The 20,745-nt window shown below is 51.8% G+C and overlaps 2 protein-coding genes across 2 annotated transcripts in view; both read right to left on the bottom strand.

Moving 5' to 3' along the window:
• The window catches only part of LOC130151244 (serine protease 55-like), a 230,975-nt gene that overhangs the window by 68,350 nt on the left and 141,880 nt on the right, over positions 1–20,745 (bottom strand). The gene's annotated exons all lie outside the window — the stretch shown is intronic.
• On the bottom strand, positions 1,534–11,900 carry MCM3 (minichromosome maintenance complex component 3). The gene is made up of 17 exons (XM_056343195.1): positions 11,741–11,900; positions 11,411–11,523; positions 10,706–10,914; positions 10,280–10,410; positions 9,345–9,583; positions 8,853–8,961; positions 8,007–8,160; positions 7,351–7,482; positions 6,697–6,905; positions 5,997–6,171; positions 5,684–5,810; positions 5,210–5,360; positions 4,902–5,042; positions 4,575–4,678; positions 3,439–3,521; positions 3,003–3,078; positions 1,534–2,764 (listed from the first exon to the last, which is right to left on the bottom strand). Exons 1-17 carry the CDS (start codon positions 11,819–11,821, stop codon positions 2,566–2,568), a joined length of 2,433 nt encoding a protein of 810 aa, XP_056199170.1. The 5' UTR covers positions 11,822–11,900; the 3' UTR covers positions 1,534–2,565.

Raw genomic sequence — 20,745 nt, 5'->3', positions numbered from 1 at the left:
GCCAGAGAGCAGCTAAATGAAGAAGCTGCCTTCCTAAGCATTCTCAGCCCTTGTGGTACTGCTGCCTATACATCCTCACAAACATCTACCTGCTGCCTTCCATTTCCTACGCTACTGAGTAGTTACAAGCTCCCTTTGCATAGACCTGCCCCTGTCCCCTTGTAAAGCAGGGATCTGCTCTTGCACTCAGGAGCAGGGATGCTGGAGGACCTGGTGGCTGCCAGGTGGCTGCTCTGCTCACCAGTTCCCCTACCAACCCTCCCACGAGCTATGGACCAGCCACAGACCCACCAGCCAAGTCAGCTTCTCTCCAAGGATCGTGGATTTGTTTTTCGCTTACCAAAGACCCCTCTCCCCAGGGCCTGAGCAACTGCAAAGGATACCCCGAGGTGGCCACCAGCACATGGGGGAGGTAGATAACTACATCCTACCATCCGAGGCTGTGATATCTGCAAGATGGTAAAATGAACCCAAGATTTACATCCCCTGGAGCGCCTCCTGGTGTCCCATCGCGGGAACTACAGCATTAGCAGTTCCCCAGCTGCGAGTACAGGGAAAACACAAAGGCCTCAGCAGAAAAAGGAGGTGGCTCCAAAAAGCTACTCTCACCAAATGCCCTCCCTGATTCCTGCTGTGAAGCGCGAAGAGCAGCAGCCCCCGAAAGTCAGAGAGAAGCAGAGGGGAGACAGGGAGGTGACAGTGTTCCCACTCCTACAGCAGGGCAATGTCAGAGCTGCAGAAATTCACAGGGAACTTCTGATAATCAAAGCACCCAAGCACCTTTCCAGAAGAAAAAGTTTGGTTCCCTTGCCCACAGATGAGTTGGTGTGAATATACCACCTACACCCTGAAGAAGATACCTGAATATTTTTGGCCCCTTGCTCCTGCCTGGGGGCTTTGCAGCACACAGCCACGACAGCAGTGGCCATGCAGAAGCAGAGCATGCTGGCTCAGCTTCTGCATAGCAAAACACTGAGACAGAACAACTCTGACCATCTGCATTTAACTCACCTTCACCAGTCTTTGCAGTTTCACAAGCCATAGGTCTAAGGGCACTCTGTAGAAGTGCAATGCATCCTACCAGAGATCTTTAGGAGGTTAAAAACATGCAAAATCCCTTTCAAACCTAAAACTCTGCTATCACAGCTGTGCTGGATGAGGGCAGCTCAGAAATCAGGCTTTTCTAATTCAACAGGTCTGTGTGCAATAGAAAATCGAGGGTGTCTCCCCCTCCCTGTGCAATGAGATGCTACCCCGTCCTTTTAGGCACCAGGACACATAGCCCCCTGGCCACGTAGCTGCAGTGGGAGAGGCAAGAGCTGCCCACATTTATTACCCACCCACCCCAAGGGTATTTCTGCAAAGTGCCTGGTCCACCAAGGCAAAGGCAGTGTGGTGGGAGAAGGTGCCCAGCCCCGTCCCTGAGCCCAGAGGGGTCCTGAATGCTTTCTGTAGCAGCACAGGGCCCCAGAAGACTGCAGGGATGCAACGCCAGAAGTGGGAACGGTTTAAATCCAAGTAAGCAACAAGTCATGGTGGAAACAGTATCTAGGTATTTTTATTATTCAAATCAATATTCATGGCATCCAGAAAAAAGGGCACAGGAACTGTGCCAGTGCCCAGAAATGGGCAGGGACATCAGCAAACAGCTTGTGCTGTTCAGGATCTTCTCCAAAGCTTCACCTGAAACTCACCAGGACAGAAAAAAAAAAAAACCCACTAAACAAAGCCAAAAAGATTTCCTCCCATTTGTGGTGGTCCCATTATATTCATACAGGCGTGATCCCAGATCAAAGGCAGGAGCAGCTGGAGACCAAACCCATCTGCACCAGGGACAGATCCCCTGGGCAGCTCAGAGCATCCCAAGTCCTTCCCACCTGCTTGGGGCCAAAACTCCTGGAAGGACTGTGAAATCTAGAAATCAGGTTGCCCCATGGGTGAGGAGCAGATCAGACTACACTTGCCCCTCCATTACCACAGATCCTGCACGAGATGGGTAGGAAGAGTGGGGGAAGTGGCTGGTCACAGACAACAGGACAGGCATGAGGTATCTAGCATTACTTGTGAGAGAAGCAGATCTAGGATACATAACTGAGGAAAAAGGAAAAAATTAAAAAGGGGGTGGGAGAGTGGGCATGGGGGTGGGGATAAAAGCTTCACTACTAATAGTGGTGCTCTCATGTTGCCTCTTACCACCACAGCTATTGACTGTTGGATTCCTAAAAACAATTTTTTTTATCCAAAGGCTGGAATTATTACCAGCAATGCTAAAAACAGTATGTTAAGAACACTGATAATCTGCACCTAAGCCTTTCCTTTTAGCTCCTTGCAGAAACAAACCTCTTCCCAAATACCCCAGTTTGAAGACAGCAACAGTAAGAACTTCCAGAGCTCCTGGCCTTTTTTGGTGCCAGCAAAGCACAGTGAAGGACTGTAAAGTGCGCAGACTTGAGCTCCCCAAAGTTCAGCTCAGCCAGGAGAATAGTTCAGGAGAGAGTTGAAGGCAAACATGAAGAGTCTCCAGACTAAGACTCCACAAGAACTTGGGCTCTTCCACCCAGAGGCTCAGATTAAGAAGATAATGTCATCAGACACCATGATCTGGTTGTCTTCCTGCATGTGGGCCAATGCCACCTTCACTTCAGCCAGCGAGAAGGGCTCAGGGTTATCACGGTTGATGGACTCCATCACATTCTTCAGACCCACAGACTGGGCATGGGAAGCTTTGAAGACCTCCAGGAGAGCAGCTTTGAATGCTTTCAACCTGGTCAGAGAAGGGTGATTACTTCTCACCTTGGAGACCACACACACACGCAAGTCCATCCCTTTCCTTCCCAGCCCAGGATGCCTCAGCCCTTTACCATTTCAGCTGCAGCACCCAGCAGGAAAGCCAAAACCGGAGCTGGAAGCACCCACCACAGATGCATCTTCAGCACCAGACAACAGCTTGGACCCACCAGGGTGGGGAGGAACAGACACCACCACCCTCAGCCCCCACTCACCTTGGCTCAGCCAACTCCGGCTTCTTCACTTCACCAGCAGCTGAGGCTTCGGGCGTCTTTGGAGCATGTGCCTGAACTGGAGCAGAAGGAAGGGTTACCTCCAACCTGCCTGGTGTTCAAGCACCCACAGAGCAAAAGCACTTGGGCTTTAGACAGGGTGGGCGATGCCAGACTCCCTCCCAATGTTGTTACTTCTGCAGCAGTTTGGAAGCGGAGGGGAAAAAGTTAATCGTCAATACTAACTCTCCTGGCCCACAGAGCCATGGAAGGTTTAAAAAATTAAAAAAAATAAAAAATAAATCATCTTAATCTGTGGAGCTGGACAGTGCCACATCACGCCAGGGACACCAAGTGACCCCAGGGCATGCAGACCCACCAGGGCAGAAGGCAGCAGCACCCTCAGGAGCCAGGTGCCACCAAAACCCCAGGGACTCACCCTCCGGCATCAACTCCTCGGTGTCACTGAAGTCGTATGGGTCATAGGAGCCTCCCTTGTCTCCTGTGCGTGCCTTCTTTCTCCTGGGTGTGAGAAAAAAACGTTACCCCTGCTGCAACTGGACTGCAGATCTGAAGCCCCCCCTGCCCCAAGTGCCTGGAGATGTCTGGCCAGGACCACACCTGTGGCTCACAAGTGAACCCCCCTCTGGCTGGCCACAAATCCCTGCCCATGCCACAGGACCCAAGGTGGTACCAGACTGAGGGCTGTGGCTGTCATCAAATGTTTGGGTTGGAATGCACCTTCAAAGATCATCTTGTTCCAACCCCCCAGGGCCCCCTCCCCCCAAGCCCAGGCTGCCCCCAGCCCCGTCCAGCCTGGCCTTGAGCCCTGCCAGGGATGGGGCACCCACAGCTGCTCTGGGCAGCCTGGGCCAGCGCCTCACCGCTCCCATCATAAAACTTTTTTCTATGACGGGAGCAGCGAGGCGCTGGCACAGGCTGCCCGGAGCAGCCGTGGGTGCCCCATCCCTGGCAGGATTTTTTCCTATGTCCAATCTAAATCTACCTTCCAGGGGGGGCGTCTCACCAGAGCAGAGCAGAGGCGGGGGAATTGCCTCCCTTGACCTGCTGGCCATGCTGCCCAGGACACATTTTGACTTTCTGAGCTGCAAGCACACATCACCAGCTCATACCCAGTTTTTCACCCATCAGTATCCACGCCCAGGTCCTTCCTCGCAGGGCTGCCCTCAATCCATTCGTCCCCCAGCCTGTTTTGATACTGGTGGCTGCCCCAGCTCAGACGCAGGACCTCGCACTTGGCCTTTTTGAACTTCATGAGGTTTGCACAGGTATTAAATAGTCTTGGTCCCAGCACGGACCCCTGAGGGACCCCACTCGTTACCAATCTCCATTTGGACATCGAGCTGTTGACTGCAACTCTTTGGACATGGCCATCCAGCCATTTCCTTACCCACAAAATAACCATGTCCCGCTACCACAAACTGGGAGTAGACAATCCATTAGGTTGATCAATTGTGAAGTATCTCCCCAAGGCCAGCACTGCCTCCTGCAACCTCCAACGAGGATGGTGCCCCTTGCATGACATGCCCCCCCTTCCCTTGTTCTGGCTCCTACCTGCTCACCCGGCACTCCTCCTTGGGCTGTGACTCCTCATCCTCCTCCTCGGTCTCCGAGTCATCCTCCACCTGCTTTCTGCGCTTCTTCTCCTTCTCCAGTACCTGTTTGGCAAAGACATGATGGACTCAGGCCCCTTTTCCACTGAAGCTGCTTCTAGGGGACCAACCCCAAGAGACCCAAGATCCCACCACGGTGGCCTCATCCCACACTATCACCAGGAAAGAACCCCACCGGCGGCACAGGGTGCTCACCCTGCGCCAAACCCAACTTTTCCAATGACAATTTTAGAACTCCCCCAGGAGACAAGGGACACCTTCAGCCCACCTTTTTGAAGTAGGCAAACTGCACCAGCTCCAAAGCTGTCTCAGCATCCTGTAGATCAATGGTCTTGCTCATCCTGGCCTTGGCGTGGGCTGTGGAGAGGCGGATCAGCGTCTCCAGGGTACGGGCCGTGATGGGGGAGGTCTGGGGGGGGAGAGAGAAAGGTGCCTCTGCAAGGCTGACCCCTATCACAGCATCCCACCTCACTAAGAGGGGTCACGTCCATGGTGGAAAACCCCCATAGGGAGAGGGGAGCCTGTGCCTCAGTTTCCCTCCTCCTAGCCTGGCAGGGAGCTGCTCCTGGGGCTCACCCTGGCAATGTCCGAGTTCATCTGGCTCTGGCTGCGCAGGCGGGAGTACTCCTCAGCTATGTAGCTCGCTGACTCCTGGGTCAAGACAGGTTTAATCATCTTCGCCACGTGGATGTACTTCCTCATGAACTCCATGCTGACGATCTTCTCTCTGCAGGGAATGCACGCACACCCATGTCCTCCAAGGTGGGGACAGGCAAAAGGTGTTTGCAGAAGTTGGCTTCCCACTTTTTGCCCTTCATGGGCACCCAGGCATGTGGAGAATTCAGCTCCAGATGTTCCTCACCTGCCTGGCATGAGAGATCAAGCCCAGAGCAAATCTCCCTTGGCACCCTGCTCATGTACCTCCCCACAGACCGTCTGGAGCGTCACTGGCACCAGCCATCAGCCACTGGGTACGTAAGCCAAACCCATCAAGTCATAATGCTGGAAGCCCCTCCGAGAGCTCCAGGCAATGTGGAATGAAGGACTCACTTGCGGCGGCTGGGCCCGTGCAGGAGGTCATCATGTTTCTCATACACTTGAAGCTCCTGCTCCTCCTCCTGCATGAAGTCGGGGTCCTCCGTAGCCAGGATCTCCACAGTGCTGCCCAGGGGCATAGCTGGAGAGGGGAGGGAGGGCCACAGAGAATGGGCTTTTAGCTTTTAAAGCAACTTCCAAAAGCCACCACAAGCAGTCCTCCACAAAGCCAGGATGCTGAACCCGAAGAGCTGCCACCAAGGGGTGACAACCCAACGAGGAAGGACAGGCCTGAGCAGCAACAAGGCTGCAGTTAAAAATGACTCACCATCCCCATCCTGCTCACTGGGGTTGCGGTAGCGGTGCATCCGCAGGACATGGTCCGAGATCTCCCTGTCCTGCTCAGGGTCCATCTGGTCCAGCACAATGAAGAGCAGGTCAAAGCGGGAAAGCAAGGAGTCCTGCAGGCCAATGTTCTCCATGGGTGTCTTGTACTGGTCATACTGGAAGAGGACAATATAAGGGGTTACACAAGGCCCTCATGGGCCAGTCTTGGCTGCCAGGGAGGCTGAGAAGACCTTCTCAGGCCAGGCCTTAAAGGATGGATGTCCAGGCAGCTGGACACCACACTAAATCCAGCCTGCTGCAGAAGTAAGGCCTCTTTTCCCCATCCTGGAAGGTCAGCATAGCTCTCATTTGCAAAGAAAACACCTATTTTTTGTGATCCCAGATCAGGCACCAAGACTGGGGCATGTCACCAGGATGAAGGTCCACCAGGCTGTTGTGAGACACCCAGGCAGAAATGAGCCAGGGTAAGAAACCCCACAAGCCCCTCGCTCCTCCAGGAGGGCCACAAGCAGCAACAGAGACCAAACCAACCAGGTCTTCATTGCCCCACGGATCCAGTCCTAACAAGAACCAAGTCACTGATTTTGGGGGATCTTTTGGGTTTCACCAGCTGCCTCCTCCACCAAGATGGCTGCCAGCATCCTTCCCCATGGAGGGGACCAGCAAACACCAGCACTCACCCGGCCATAAACGGGGTTGGCCGCTGCCAGGACACTGCAGCGGGAGTTGAGGCGGGCATGGATGCCGGCCTTGGCAATGGTGACACGGCCCTGCTCCATCACCTCATGGATGGCTGTGCGGTCGATGTCTGACATCTTGTCAAACTCGTCGATGCACACCACTCCCCGGTCAGCCAACACCATGGCTCCTGCTTCCAGACGCCGTTCACCTGGCATGGGGTGGGAGAAAGAGAGGGTCAAACACCACTCAGCAGCCCACACATCTGCCCTGCCATTGCACTCCACCACCCCTGTGAGTAGGCTAAGCCTCAACGAGCAGCAGCATCCTTCAGAGCTGCCCACCTCCTACCCAACCTGACAGCAGAAGGACACAGGATGAGGAGCAAGCCCATAAGGAAGACAACAAGATCCAAGCTGCTGCTAGCCCTCACATGGGGTGCACCAAGTAGAAGAGGAGTAGAGAAGACCACCACCTAACAGAGCTAGAGAAAATACCCCTAAATACTACTACCATTGCCATAAAACTTCTGGATGGAGCAAATACTGCTAGAGTCGCTGCGCAATAAACAGCAGCCCTAGACCTCACAGAGTCCCTCCCAGGTATTAACAAGTATCTCCCTGACAGCTCCCACCAGGAACCAGCCCACCCCTCACCAGTTTCTTGGTCTGTGGTGACAGCAGCCGTCAGGCCAACACCGGAGGAGCCTCTGCCAGTGGTGGCAATGGCACGGGGCGCAGTGCTGAGCACATACCGCAACAGCTGAGACTTGGCAACGGAAGGGTCTCCTGAAATGGAGAAGACCACGTTTAATAACCACACATCATCTGGATACTGGCTCCAGTTTGGGGCTCTCAGTGCAGGAGCAGGTGCGGGGAAAACAGGCAAGAAGTGTGTTCATTCAGTCTTCATAAAATAAAATGATCAGATGATCTTCTCGCCTTCCTCAACGACTCAATGGGAGGAAACAGAGAAGATGGAGCTAGAGTTTAGAGAAGTGTATGGTGGTGGAACCAGAGGCAACGGGGACAATAGAAACCCAGGAAATGCCAGCTGGATGGTAGGATAGAGCCTACAGAGTTCATGGGATCCCATCCCTGGAGATGTTCAAAACCAAATGGACAAGTCCCAAAGCAACCTGATCTACCAGTGACACTGGCTCTACCCTGCGCACGTGTTTGGACCAGAGGCCTCCAGAGGTCCCATCTAACTTCAATTACTCTATGAAACTAAGTCCAGAAAAATGTTCCTTCATCTCACCCCCCCCCCCAACACCACCAACAGAGCGTGCCTCTGCCTAGCTTTTCCAGACCTATCAGCAAGATATTGATGTCTCCTCGGATGCGGCTCCCGTTCTCCAGGACCTTCTCGACCCCTCCAAGCAGCATGCAGAGGAGGGCCTTCTTGATGTACTCGTGCCCATGGATGCTGGGAGCCAGGGATCTTGCCAGCTGGTCAAAGATATCCTAAGGCAGAAGAGACAAAGCACAGCCCATCAGATGGACTGTCACAAGTAAGAATAAGAAGCAATACTCCACAAGTCCATTTCAGCACACCAAAGAAAAGAGCTTACTCCTATCGCAGAACCACACAGATGAAAATTATTTAGAAAGAAGACAACTGCTGGCCAGTTTTCATTCAACTGGGCTCTGAAGTCCTAGACCATCCTGACCATCACGTTCATCACTGGAAGCAGCAACCCCTGTGAAAGCAAGGCTCTCTCCGCTCCACGCTATGAGGCATAAGACCAGGTTGGGGCAGACCTCAGTATCTCATTCTGGTTTGGGATCTGAAGGGGAAAGAAGGAGGTGTTTCTCCTGTAGAGGAAATTCCTTGGCAACCAGCTGGCAGGATAAGGACACACACAACAAGGGCAGATCTCTGTCCCAGCAGCTATGCACAGCAGAGCTGCTAGCAGGCAGGAAGGATGCTGCTAGCAGTACAGAAGCAGCAACAAAAAAAAAAAAAAAAAGGATTTGATCAAAGCCTAAGCAGAAAACTCAAAGAATGTGAGTGGTATAATCCAGCCACATTGCTAAGACAGCTGAAGAATTACTTGCAACCCAACAAGACACCTCCTTAGCCATGTGTCAAGCCTTAAAGCTGCTCTAGCTGCAATCTCACACCCTGATAAGCCCACCTTCTAAGACTTAAATACCTTGGAGCGACTCTTGCTGAACCTCTTGATCTTGGCCACATCAGCAGCAGAGTAGAGCGGCCGGACGTCTTTGCTCATCTGCTTCACATGGCAGGCAATGAGGATAGTCCTGGAGAAGGGACACAGCCATGATCAGGCCCATAGAGCCTATGCATCCCAGCAACAACACAGCAGAAACTTCCACAGAGTCATCATTTACCCTCAGAAGTCCTGGAGAGGGCTGGAAAGCTTTAAGAGCTGTAGCCCCCTCTATCTGACTGCACTGGGACATCAATGGAGCATCTCTAAGAGCAACCAACCTCTGTGCGCAGCTGGAGCCCACAGCTACACACTGATGCTGAGCAAGATGCAAACCACTTCCAAGTGATTTAAGCTAATGTTTGACCCAGTTGTGAGACGGCCACCTGCCTGCCCTAGATCACATCTTCCAGAGATGTGACTCTAGAATAGAAAAGGATGGGGAGGCTGAACTCAAGACACAAGAAGACTCACCTGAAAGTCCCTGAAGTATAACCACCTTTCTTTCCTGGCAGGCAGCGGTACGTCCCCACCACCTGGATGCGGTCCCCAGGTTTCACCTTGTCCACCAGGTCATCATCCAAAATAACATCCACTGAGCGTGGCAGCTGCCCCGCTGGTGCCTTCTCAGGCATCTCCTGAATGGTGATGGTCTGATGGTCCTTGTAGACTGAGAGGCCAAACTCTGTCTCCAGAGGGTTATTCTCTTCATCCTAGAGGAGGAACCCAATAAAAAGACTAGCACCGTCTTTCAGGAGCACAGAGGTGGGTCAGCTGAGCAGTGGGAAGACAGGCTGTATCACCCAACACACACAAGACTGCTGGAAAGGCTTGATTTATCAGGATTGCCAGAGGTTGGTGTTCACTAGCTCCACAGCCCTCCACTGCCTAAAGCCACCAACATCTATCACTGCTAGTCTGGATGGTCTCTCCAAGCCCTGTCCCTACTGCAGGCAGTGGTGACACACCATCCATGCAGCAGGCTGTGTGCAATGGGGACAAAGCTCAGGTCAACCTTCCACCATTCCCAAATATGGGGCAAACCCTCTACCTCTACCCAAGGGTGCATAGAGCCTCCAGGACAGCACAGGCAAGCCCACGCTGACATGGGTCCCAGGAGCAGTAAGACTGGCTGACAACCTCCCAGAAAAACACACTACAACAGAACCAAGATCATAACTAACATCTTAACTAGCAGGTCTGGTGACCTTGTGTCAGCCAAGACTTTCTTCATATGTTCCTAGTAGCTCTCTTGGATTTTCTCACGTGTGATGTGTCTTCTTTCTATTCCATGGACTATGCTGGCAGAGGGAGAAGGGATGCACAGGGATTTGAGCCCCAGGCTCCGAGCTGGTACATTCTCCCTGGAGGAACCTGCCAATACTTCCCACAAGGTTACTTCACCTCACCTTTGTAGGGTAGACAGAGCTGGATGGGAAAGCATCCAGGGAGGTCAGGTCTGTGTATCGGCGCTCAATAGTCTTCTTAGTAGCTGGGCAATAATGGACACTCCGGACAATCTTCGGACGAACCAGAGAGCCTGAGGTTGGAAGAAAGAGGAGTTAGGGCAGGGATGTCCCACACCTCTGTCAGCAGACAGTCCTCAACAGGGTCTCCAATGCTAAACTGCACTTGGGACACAATCCACTGCCAACCACGGCCAGGATTTGCTGAGCTCAAAGACCCTCCCAACACTCAAGACTTTCTGCAAAGCCCACTGTCACCTTTGCCCAGGTTTCCAGGCCGTACCACAGCTCCTGGTGGACTCCAGCCCCTCTGCAGCAAACACCTGGACCCACCACCCCTGAAGCCCCAGGGTCTCCCTCCAGTCTCACACTTTGTCACGATGCCCTCCACACAGACAACACAGCTGAGGAAACAGGCCGTCAGTGTCCGTGGTGACACGTGCTTCGAGCCAAAGCTGCCCTCCAGCCCGATGTAGAAGTCCTCATACTGCTTGGCATAGGTGGCATCAACAGAGGCAACGAAATCCTTCAGGGCACGCTGGAAGGCAATCAGCTCCTCAAAGGCGTTGCTCAAGAGCCTGCAACAGAGGGAGGTGATGATGCAGACCAATCAACCCCTTCTGCCTTCCTCCTCAATAATTTTCCCATGCCTTTATGTGCTCCACAGGTTTCCTGGGAGCAAGAGGTGAAAAGACGCAAAGCCCGTCATAGCTCTGTGTCAGGTCCACTGCCACAGATGGAGCTGAACAAACTCAACCACATCTGCAAAGCCTCCCATGTCCCTGAGCAGACTGGCAAGTCTGGTCCAAAACATCCCCGTGCATCCTAAAAAAAATGAGTTCATTGATATCGTACAATGAAACCCAGCTTGCTGCAAAAGGTTTTGGCAAAACCATGCGTTTGCCAGCTTGGAAGGGATGGGCGTCACTGGGGAAAATGGCAAGTCCACATTTTCCATAGGATCTGGTGCACAGGACAAGGTCTGGCCCTTGCTTGCCACATAGGACCTGCAGAACCAGGACTGCTGGACCCCTGAAATCCCGCCGAGGGCGAGCCCCGGTGCCCCACACCCACCGGCTGGCCCTCTTCTCATTCTTCCGCCGCAGGTCGTTGATGTTGACGAGCAGGCGGTACTGGTTGTCGCTGATCATGTCCCGGACTTTGCCGTGATAAATCCCTTGGTCTTCCTGCAAGAAGCGGGGGGGGGGGGGGGAACCACCAAAAAAACAATTCGTTTTGCATGTCCGCCTGTCTGAGCCATCCCCACCCCCACCCGGCGCCCATTCCTGCAAAGCTCAAAACCCTTCACACCCCACCGAGCAAGCAGAGGTGGGGGCACAGGGAATCGCTGCTGCCCCACCCCGGGGGAAGGGGGGGTGGATGCAGCCCCGCTCCCGGCCTCACCTCATCGTCCAGGAAGTCGAGGTAGTCGCGCTGCGCCTCCCGCAGCTCCGCGTCCTCCAGCCCGCCCGCCGGCGCCGCCATGCTGCCGGCCGCTCAAGGAATCCGGGGTCGCCGCGGGGATCCCGCCGCCACTGCAGAAGCTGAGGGAGGCGAGGCGAGGCGAGGGGAGGGGAGGCGAGGGGAGGCGAGGGGAGCCGGCCCTGCCCGCAGCGGCCCCGGCAGCGCCCGCGATCCGACCGGCTGCGATCCGGTTCCCCCCCCGCAACAGCCGCCGCGCAGCTGCGTAGCGCCAAAACCGAGCGCCTTTCCCGCCACCGAGCGGGAGTCCCGCCTCCGCCCCGCCCTGCGGCGCTGCTCACTGGTTGGCACCGCCCCGCGTCAGCCAATGGGGCAGCGATGGAGTTCGCGGGAGTGACGCGCGCCCAGTTCCAGCCTATCAGAGCGCGGAGGGGCGGGGGGAGCGCGGCCGCGCCGGGGGGGCGGGGGTCGGCACGGGGGGGCCGGGCCCGGCTCCGGCGCTTGGCAGCCACCGACCGGCCGCAAATACCGGTGTATTTAAAAAAAGAAAAAAGGCAAAACCGAAACAAACAAACAAAAAAACCCTCAACCCACAAAAAAAAACAACCCCCACTTTTCCTATAGCGTTTTGGGGAGCCCCCTTTCCGCACGTTTTCACCCCAAAGCGCACAGACTGGGCACCGCTTTTCCCCTTTAGGTGGCCAAGCGCCAGGCCGGGAATGTGGGGCTGGGGACGCAAAAGCAGCAGGGCCCGCTCCGCAAGGAAAAGGGTGATTTCAGGTGTGAATGGAGCAGTGCCGCTCCGGATGGGGAAACCGGCTGCTCCCCCTTAAAAAATACTTTTGGTATCCCTTAAAAGTCTCTATCTAAGCTCTGTTTAAGAATAGATAAAGAATAAAAAGCTAGACAAAACTATTGTGATCTGCAAGGCACAGCAGGCACCTGAACTTGGCCATGGCCCTGGGTACTAGAGCTAAAAGCATTTTCTCCAGGGTTGGTAGTAAATATCCACCCAGGGCGCATTGGGCTGTGCAAAACACTGAGGCACAATTCACGCTGCTTCAATTCCTTTTTTGGAAGGGGGGCAGGAAACAGCCCCCAGACCAGACCTCTCTTAAAATAATAGGAAATGTTGCTGGGAACAGCTGTGGCCACTTTAGGATATCTGTAGCCCAAGTCCTGGGTATTTGTTCAGTTCTGTGAGATTTGCTTATGTCATTCCGCATCAAAGTGAAAGTTCAGATTTTCCTATTCAGGTGTTTGGCCCTCCACTGTACTTTGATGGAGTACCAAACATGGCAGATTGGCAAGAATGGAGGCTCTTGGGCTCTGTTGCTGTTTTCTTTCTGTGTTTTTTTTTTTTTCTTTTCATTTTTTCCTTTCTTTTCTTTTTTCTTTTTTTTTTTTTCCTTTTTTTCTTTTCTTTTCTTTTTTCTTTTTGATCTTCTAGGTTGTTCTGCTAGCTCTGGAGATGCTTTCCACAGCTGGAACAGCCTCCCTGACTCCGCACACTCAGTAGCACCCATTTCCCTTCAGACACTCCTCCAATCCACCCCTTCCTCTGATTTTCTGGAGATTTCTCATTTTCATTGCAGCTGGCGTGGCTGGGGGCAGCACAAGGAGGAGTGCACAGAGAAAGCCTTTGGTGTGCGCCTGCCACACTCTCAGGGTCATAGCAAGACATTTTGGTGGGCATGCCAGCTGTGAGGATATAAACTGGCTGGAGGAATCAGTCTGTGTAAATCCCCAAAGGAAGTACAATGTATCCTATAGAAGTTGTTAGAACCTGACATAAGATTTCACCTTTGAGACAGTTTCCTTCTCTCTGCAGTAGACAGACTACCAAATCTAGCAATAAACACAGTCCATGTGCTTTATTGCAGCTAAAATATGGATGGGGAAAAAAAAAATACAGATGCAAAGCAACCCACAAGTACAGTGGGCAGTGAACGAAGTGGTACCAGGGTGGGATTCAGACACGTCTATATAGATGGTATATAGATCTCCCTTACATTTAGGTGGTCAAAATGAATCCCAGCCCACAGAGACATTGTGAACTGCTGCAGTGCCCCTCCTGCTGAGGACAGGGAGATCTGTGTCAAGAGAGCTGGCAGGGACCCATGGCTCCTGACTGCACTGTAACAAGAGTTAGGGATAAAAATAGCTGCCCGTTGTTATTCACAACAGTGCCCTATAGCAACTGCTGCTCCGCTGTGGCTTTTGCCTGAATAATTAATTGGAGCAGGTCGGGCCAGGGAGGGAGACTGAGAACACCAGGATAACACAGGTGAGGTGGAAGTCTTCCCTGCCTCTTGGGACTCCCTTGGGAGGATGCCCAAGGTCTCCAGAGATTCACCTCCCTGCCACATCCCAGCAGTTACAGGGTGGAGAGTGCAGTACAGGCTCAGAGACATTTAGCATCTCCCAACCACTGAAAAAAACAGGAATTGAGCACCTAAATACAAGGAGGGCTGGGCTGCAGAGCTCACAGAAAGATCAAAGAATCATGGGTGGATGCAGGAGTAATTTTCATGGGTGAATTGCCCACATAGGGTGCTGGCCAGAACACCCCAACTGTTCCATGAGCGCATTTTCTCTTTCCTTCCTCATACCTCTGTGTGTCGGAGATCCCTTTATGGGTAGGTACCCTGTGATCCCTCCAAGATTCTGGGGGGGGGGGGGGGGGTGTCCCTTAGTTCAACTAAAAGTCAATTTTCAAGTCACAACTCACTTTTCAAGTTGCCATCTGTTAGCTTTGCTGCATGCTGAGCAACCTTGTCTCACCCCTGGAGAGCAGAGGAGAGGCTTGTGGCTCATTCACAGCTCCAAAAATGTGGGGGAGAATACTCCAAGTGTCACTTTCTCATCAAGCAACACAATGGACTTGAGGTTCCAAATACATTTATAATAAAATGGAAGAATAATAACATGAAATTAAATGTTTTAAATTTTAAATAATCACTTTTTAATAATTTAAACAATGTGGAGAAGCGAGGCCACCTATGAGATGTTTTTATCAGTGTAAATTTTATGCTTTCCAAGGAGTAACAGGGGCTTCTCCTTGCTGGTCTCCTGCAGATGCAGTTGCAGGAGCTGAACCCCAACCAGGGAATTCGCTCTCACAAGAGGAGAGTTGCCCTGGCTCTCACCACTTTAGGACCACATGTGGAAGATGTACAACTTAATGCTGAAGGAACCCTTCTTAATCCTCTGATCTGACCTGTTTTCTAAAATAGGCTGAGGAATTTCACTCAAACCGCATCTGCATGGAGCTCAGTATTTCTAACATCATTTTCTTGAAGTATTTGCTATTCCCACGCACTCTAGTAAATCTTTAAATAATCTTTAAATTGATCTAGCTCTTTTTTTTTTTTCCTAGTTGTGGAGAATAAAAACACGGAAAACAACTAGCAGTGTGTATGAATGGAATTTCTTTACTTAAATGCATGGGAGCTGCTGGTATCTCACCAGGAGAGCACAATAAAGTGGGTAAGAAGTTAAGACTCAGACCTTCAGCATGTTAGGATGGATTGTAGCCACCTTCTTGCTTCCCAGAGTAGGAGTCCAGTGGGTACGGGTCTGCCTTTCCTCCCAGATGCCACTAGCACAATCTTAGCACAGCAATGGGAGCGTAAAGCCTTGTTGCAATCCTTCTGATGCATATCTACCCCAGATCCAGGGGATTCATTCTTTTCTCCTACTGTGCAGAAGAAAAATACAGCAATTAATAAAAAAGCAAACCAAACCCACACAGGCTGTGCCACCAGGAAAACTGAATTTCCCTGGCAATTGAAACCAGAGGAGTGGGTGAATCAAGAAAGCTCTGGAAAGTGGGGCTGGGAGCATGCCTGCGTAATGAGGCAACCCCACCATGCTTCCAGGGAAGACCAAAAGGCCCAGATATAGGTCACCTGAGGTTTGGTGTTGCTATTTTGGTCTGTTCGTCTGCTCTCATGAGTTCTGGATGTTACTAAAGACAGTGACAGCTGGTTCCTTTTTTTTCTTCCCCTTCATTTTCTCCACTCCTGAGCCTGGAAATCACCCATCTCTACACAAAGCACCATCACCTCTGCATGGGGATCTCGGAGATCCATTTTCAGCCACAGGCCTGGATCCACTGATCATTTCAGCAAGTGATGTCTAGTTTTGGAAGATAGGAAGCTGCAGCAATCCATGTAAGCCACATCAGCAGCATCATCTGACTGTCATGATGGGCTCCCTGCTCCATGCAAACCATGCAGAGGCGGGAGAGTCCTGACCCCAAATTGCCACATACCCTTTGTGCAATATGAGGGAAGCAGCTGGAGTGGCAAAATTAACTGTAACAAGTGTTTCTCTTTGATTGCAGGGGCTGGAACTGGTAACCCAGGGCTTTCAGGGCTGGTTTTTTTCTGAATTATTAACTAAAGAAAGCATATAAGCAGGATTCAAAACAATTGCAAAGGAATCATGTTACCCAGCACCCTGAAACTCATTAGTATGTGTTATTACAGAAGAAGATAAAAGAAACCCCTGCATGAAAGTTATGGATCACGAAGGAATTTCCCTCCTGAGCCCTGTTGGCTGGAGATTTTGTTTTGAAGCAAGAAGGTTTATATCCTCACCAAAATTGTTTTGGCGTGGGTTTTTTTGCTGTCTTTAGTAGTACATATCTGCACAATCTTATCTAAAACTTGCCCAACCATGAGCATCAGTTCTTGTCCAGTGGAAAGGAATTCAACAGACCGCAATGCATGGTGCAGAAAAATTTCCTCTTAGCCACTTACGATAACATGTCACTTTTTTATGAGCAAATACAGGGAAAAGGTAATTCATCCTGTTTTCCGAATCCCATTTGGTGTTTTGAATAATTCAGTTGTCTTTGGTGTAAAGCTGCTACGTTCCTCCTGGGCAGCGCAGTGTACACATGGTGTATTTGGATGCATCTTGGTGAAAAAGATGCAGATCCCCAAACCAAACTCCTCTTTTCGGGTGATAGTTCAAAGTAACAGGATGACCAGTTTTCAGCCTGCAAAAATAGGGTTTGCATTGCATGCCAGGGAGGGTGCATGGGGGCCTGCAGCACCGGAGAGACCTGTTGGAGCAGGTCCAGGGAAGGGCCACAGAAACAATCAGAGGGCTGAAACACCTCTGCTATGAGGACAGCCTGAGAGGCTTGGGGTGGTTCAGCCTGGAGAAGAAAAGGCTCCAGGGAGACCTTATTGTGGCCTTTCAGTACATAAAGAGTCTGACAAGAAAGCTGGAGACGGCCTTTGTACAAGGGCATGTAGCGATAGGACAGGGGGAATGGCTTTAAACTGAAAGAGGGGAGATACAGACTAGGTATAAGGAAAAAAATGTTTACAATGAGGGTGGTGAAGCACTGGCACAGGTTGCCCAGAGAGGTGTTAGATCCTTTGCTGCCCCCATCCCTGAAAATGTTCAAGGTCAGGTTGGACGGGGCTCTGAGCAACCTGATCCGGTTGAAGATGCCCCTGCTCATGGCAGGGGGCTTGGGCTAGGTAGCCTCTTCTGGTGGGCTGATCCTGGCTGGGTGCCAGGTGCCCACCACAGCCACTCTATCACTCCCCTCCTCGACTGGACAGTGGAGAGGAAATGTAACGAAAGGCTCGGAAGGCTCGTGGATCCAGATAAGGGCAGGGAGCGATCATTCATCAGTTCTGGTCACAGGCAAAACAGACTCAACCTGGGGAAATTAACTTATTACCAATCAAGAGTAGGTTAATGAAAAAAGTGGCGGGTCCATCTTGGAGCTGGCCTGCGCTGGCTCCATCAGACATGGGGGAAGCTTCTAGCATTTTCTCACAGAATCCATCCCTGTAGCCCCCCTTCCACCAAAATCTGGCCATGCAAACCCAACACACCTTTAAAGGTCCCTTCCAACTCAGACCATTCTGTGATTCTAGGATGTATATTTGTGTGGGGAACTAAAGCATTCAGGATATGTTTGAGGGTGCAAAGCATGCATGGATTATATCAGGTGACTGTAAAGGGCAGGGAAAGCCCAGCCTGGTACAACCTAATCTTAACTGCCCACTGGGAGTAATCTAAGCAAACACAACCACACCTGGGTTTTGCATTGAAAGGAAAAAGGTGATTCATTTCAGGGTGTAAAATGTTAAAGATAGGGAGCAACAGGGACTACAATGCAGCAGGATGAGTCCGAGATGAACTACAGAGTACAGCTTGGCAGGTGCCAGTCACCTGAGAGCAGGTCATAGAGCCAATTATCAAAAAGGTCTCACTGCGCAGCACCCACCAAGCCTGGTGAGCAAAACCAGCGCTGAGCACCCACCCAGGAAAGCAGTTATCCCACACAGAACTGCTCTTTGACTTTCTCAAGCCTGCCCTGGGGCATGCCATGAAGATAAATGCAGGCAAAACTTTTAATTGGAAGCAAAACAGAAGGGCAGGCAACCCAGGAGCATTGCAATGTGCATGTTGTAGCAGGGATGTCTCACCCCATCATCCTCTTCTGCTGGAGTTGTATTTTTCTTTCCACCTCATCTACAGCTTTGCTATGGCTATTGCCAGCACTCAGCTGAGTGTTCCCACTTCTCCTATGTGAGTAATGATGGAAAGACGGTTGGAAGAGGAAAAGCCATGGCATGACCTCCATTTCACAGCCACCAAGCATCCCTGGAGATTTCACAAAATCACAGAATGGTTTGGGTGGGAAGGGACCTTAAAGACCATCCAGTTCCAATCCCCTGCCATGTGCAGGGATGCCTTCCACTAGCCCAGGCTGTTCCAAGCCCCGTCCAACCTGGCCTTGAGCCCTGCCAGGGATGGGGCATCTACAGCTGCTCTGGGCAACCGGTGCCAGTGCCTCAGTACCTTCACAGCTAAGAATTTCTTCCTAATATCTAGTCCAAATCTATTATCTTTTAGTATCCACCTTCTTCACCCAGGAGGTTTTCCCTCGTCACTGTGCAAATGCTGCTCTCCCGTGTGCTGGCAGATTAGTGCTGGGATGTGCTGAAGCTTCACCCAGGCCGGAGTGATCTTGGATCTGGAAAGATGCGCTCGTGGGCTGCCTCTGCTGCAATCCTCTCCCAGCAGAACAAGCAGTCCTTCTGTTTCCCTTGTAAACCCATTAAAAAACAAGTGAAGCAAAACCCACATAAACAAGTTGACGCAGAGACTGGAAAGGTGAAACAGGTACTCCACACTCATAAATTAACCCCCTCCTGGGATCATGGTGACTTTACAGCTGACCCAATTGCCGTAGTTTCGGCACAGTTCAGTCCAGGCTGTGTAAGCCTCTCCCAGGCATTTCCCAGGCATCGTTCAAGGGCCCAGAGACCACTCCTGAAAGGCCATTTGGGTGCAAGTGCCTCTTTTCCAGAGCCGAAAGGTTTTAGTGCTGGCAGCTGGTTCAAGGCTGTACTGTCTTTAGGCTGAAAATCTTGGGGAAAATCATCCTCTCCTGCACACTTGCACGTCCGCAGCAGCAAAATCAGGGGTTCTGCCCTGAACATGAGCCCAGATACCGGGCAGTTGGCAGCAGCACTTCTATTTTTTCCTCCCACTTCGCTCATTTTTACCTCCACAGGGGTCAGTTTGGTGGTAGCATAAAAACAGCTCTCAGGACTATGAATTCTTTTATTTGATACCACTGTCCTAGCAGTTACAACTGAAAACCATAAGCTCCAGCAATCACCGCCCACCACTTCACAGAGACCTCCCTGGCCCCTCTGCTGCGTCGTGCAGCTTCTCAGCTCAGTATCACAGGATGGTTGGGGTGGGAAGGGACCTCCAGAGGCCATCTGGTCCAACCCCACTGCCCAAGCAGGGCCACCTAGAGCCAGTTGCCCAGGACCACATCCAGATGGCTTTTGAAGATCACCAAGGATGGGTACTCCACCACCTGCCTGAGCAACTTGTGCCAGTGCTCAGGTGAGGAAGAAGCAGAGGGAGGAAGACGCAGAGAGAAGAGAGAGTGGGCCTTGGATGAGGCGAGACGAGGAGAAGGCAGCAGAGGGGCTGGCATGAAGAGTATGCTGGTATGAGGTGGTAAAAGACCTTGCTGCAGCTTGATAGTTTGGAGAGCGCTGTGACACTCGGGTACCCTCACAGTATAAAAGTGTTTCCTGATGTTCAGAGGGAACCTCCTGTGTTTCAGCATGTGCCTGCATGGGAGGGAGCAGTGGCCTCTGGTCCCATCTTTTCTACTTTGAAGGTAGAACTTCCATCCTTGAGAGAGATCTCCATCCGTGTGATCTCCATCATTGGGCACCCACACCTGGCCACCCACAGTGGTGCTCCCACTGCTTTGAGCTCCCCACTTTCTTCAGCTTAGGCTCCTTGGGCTTGGCTTGGCTAGGCTCAGCTCAGCTCAGTTTGGCTATGCTAGTCTCGGTTTCACTCAGCTCAGCTCGACTTGGCTCAGCTTGGCTTAGCCAGGCTCAGCTTGACTTGGCCAAGTTTGGCTAGGCTAGCCTAGGCTCGACTTGGCTCAGCTCAGCTAGGCTAGGCTCTGTTAGGCTAGGCTAGGCTAGGCTTAACTCGGCTCAGCTTGGTTTGGCTGGGCTAGTCTTGGCTTGGCTTGGCTTGGCTTAGCTTAGCTCGGTTAGGCTAGGTCGGCTTGGCCATGATAGAAAGCTTAGAAATAACTAGATTAATGGGATATGGAAAACTCTGAATAATTAAAACTCTCACTGTATGTACAAAGAGGAGCTTCACAGTATGACTTTGCAAATTAGGCCAGGTCCTGGGGCCCTTTGTACTGATAAGTTGGACCTGGGATGCTCTGTGTGCTGATAAGAAGACACTGGTATGCAAACATCTGTGCCTGGAGATAGGAAAACTGGATCTTTTCAGTTTGGAAGAAACTCAACACACAACTGAGTCTGCACAAAGAGTGAAGGTGAAAAGTTCAGAGTGAGGGAGACTACTAAGCCTTCATCCTCAATGACCCCCACAACCACCACCAGGAGACAGTGCGAAAGCGCAAATGGGAGGAAACTTATGTTAATTACTTCTTG

Source organism: Falco biarmicus, chromosome 6 (assembly GCF_023638135.1).
Source record: "Falco biarmicus isolate bFalBia1 chromosome 6, bFalBia1.pri, whole genome shotgun sequence".
In the NCBI taxonomy this organism is placed as follows: domain Eukaryota; kingdom Metazoa; phylum Chordata; class Aves; order Falconiformes; family Falconidae; genus Falco; species Falco biarmicus.
Note: the sequence above shows the minus strand (reverse complement) of the source record. Positions and strands in the feature narration are given on the sequence as shown.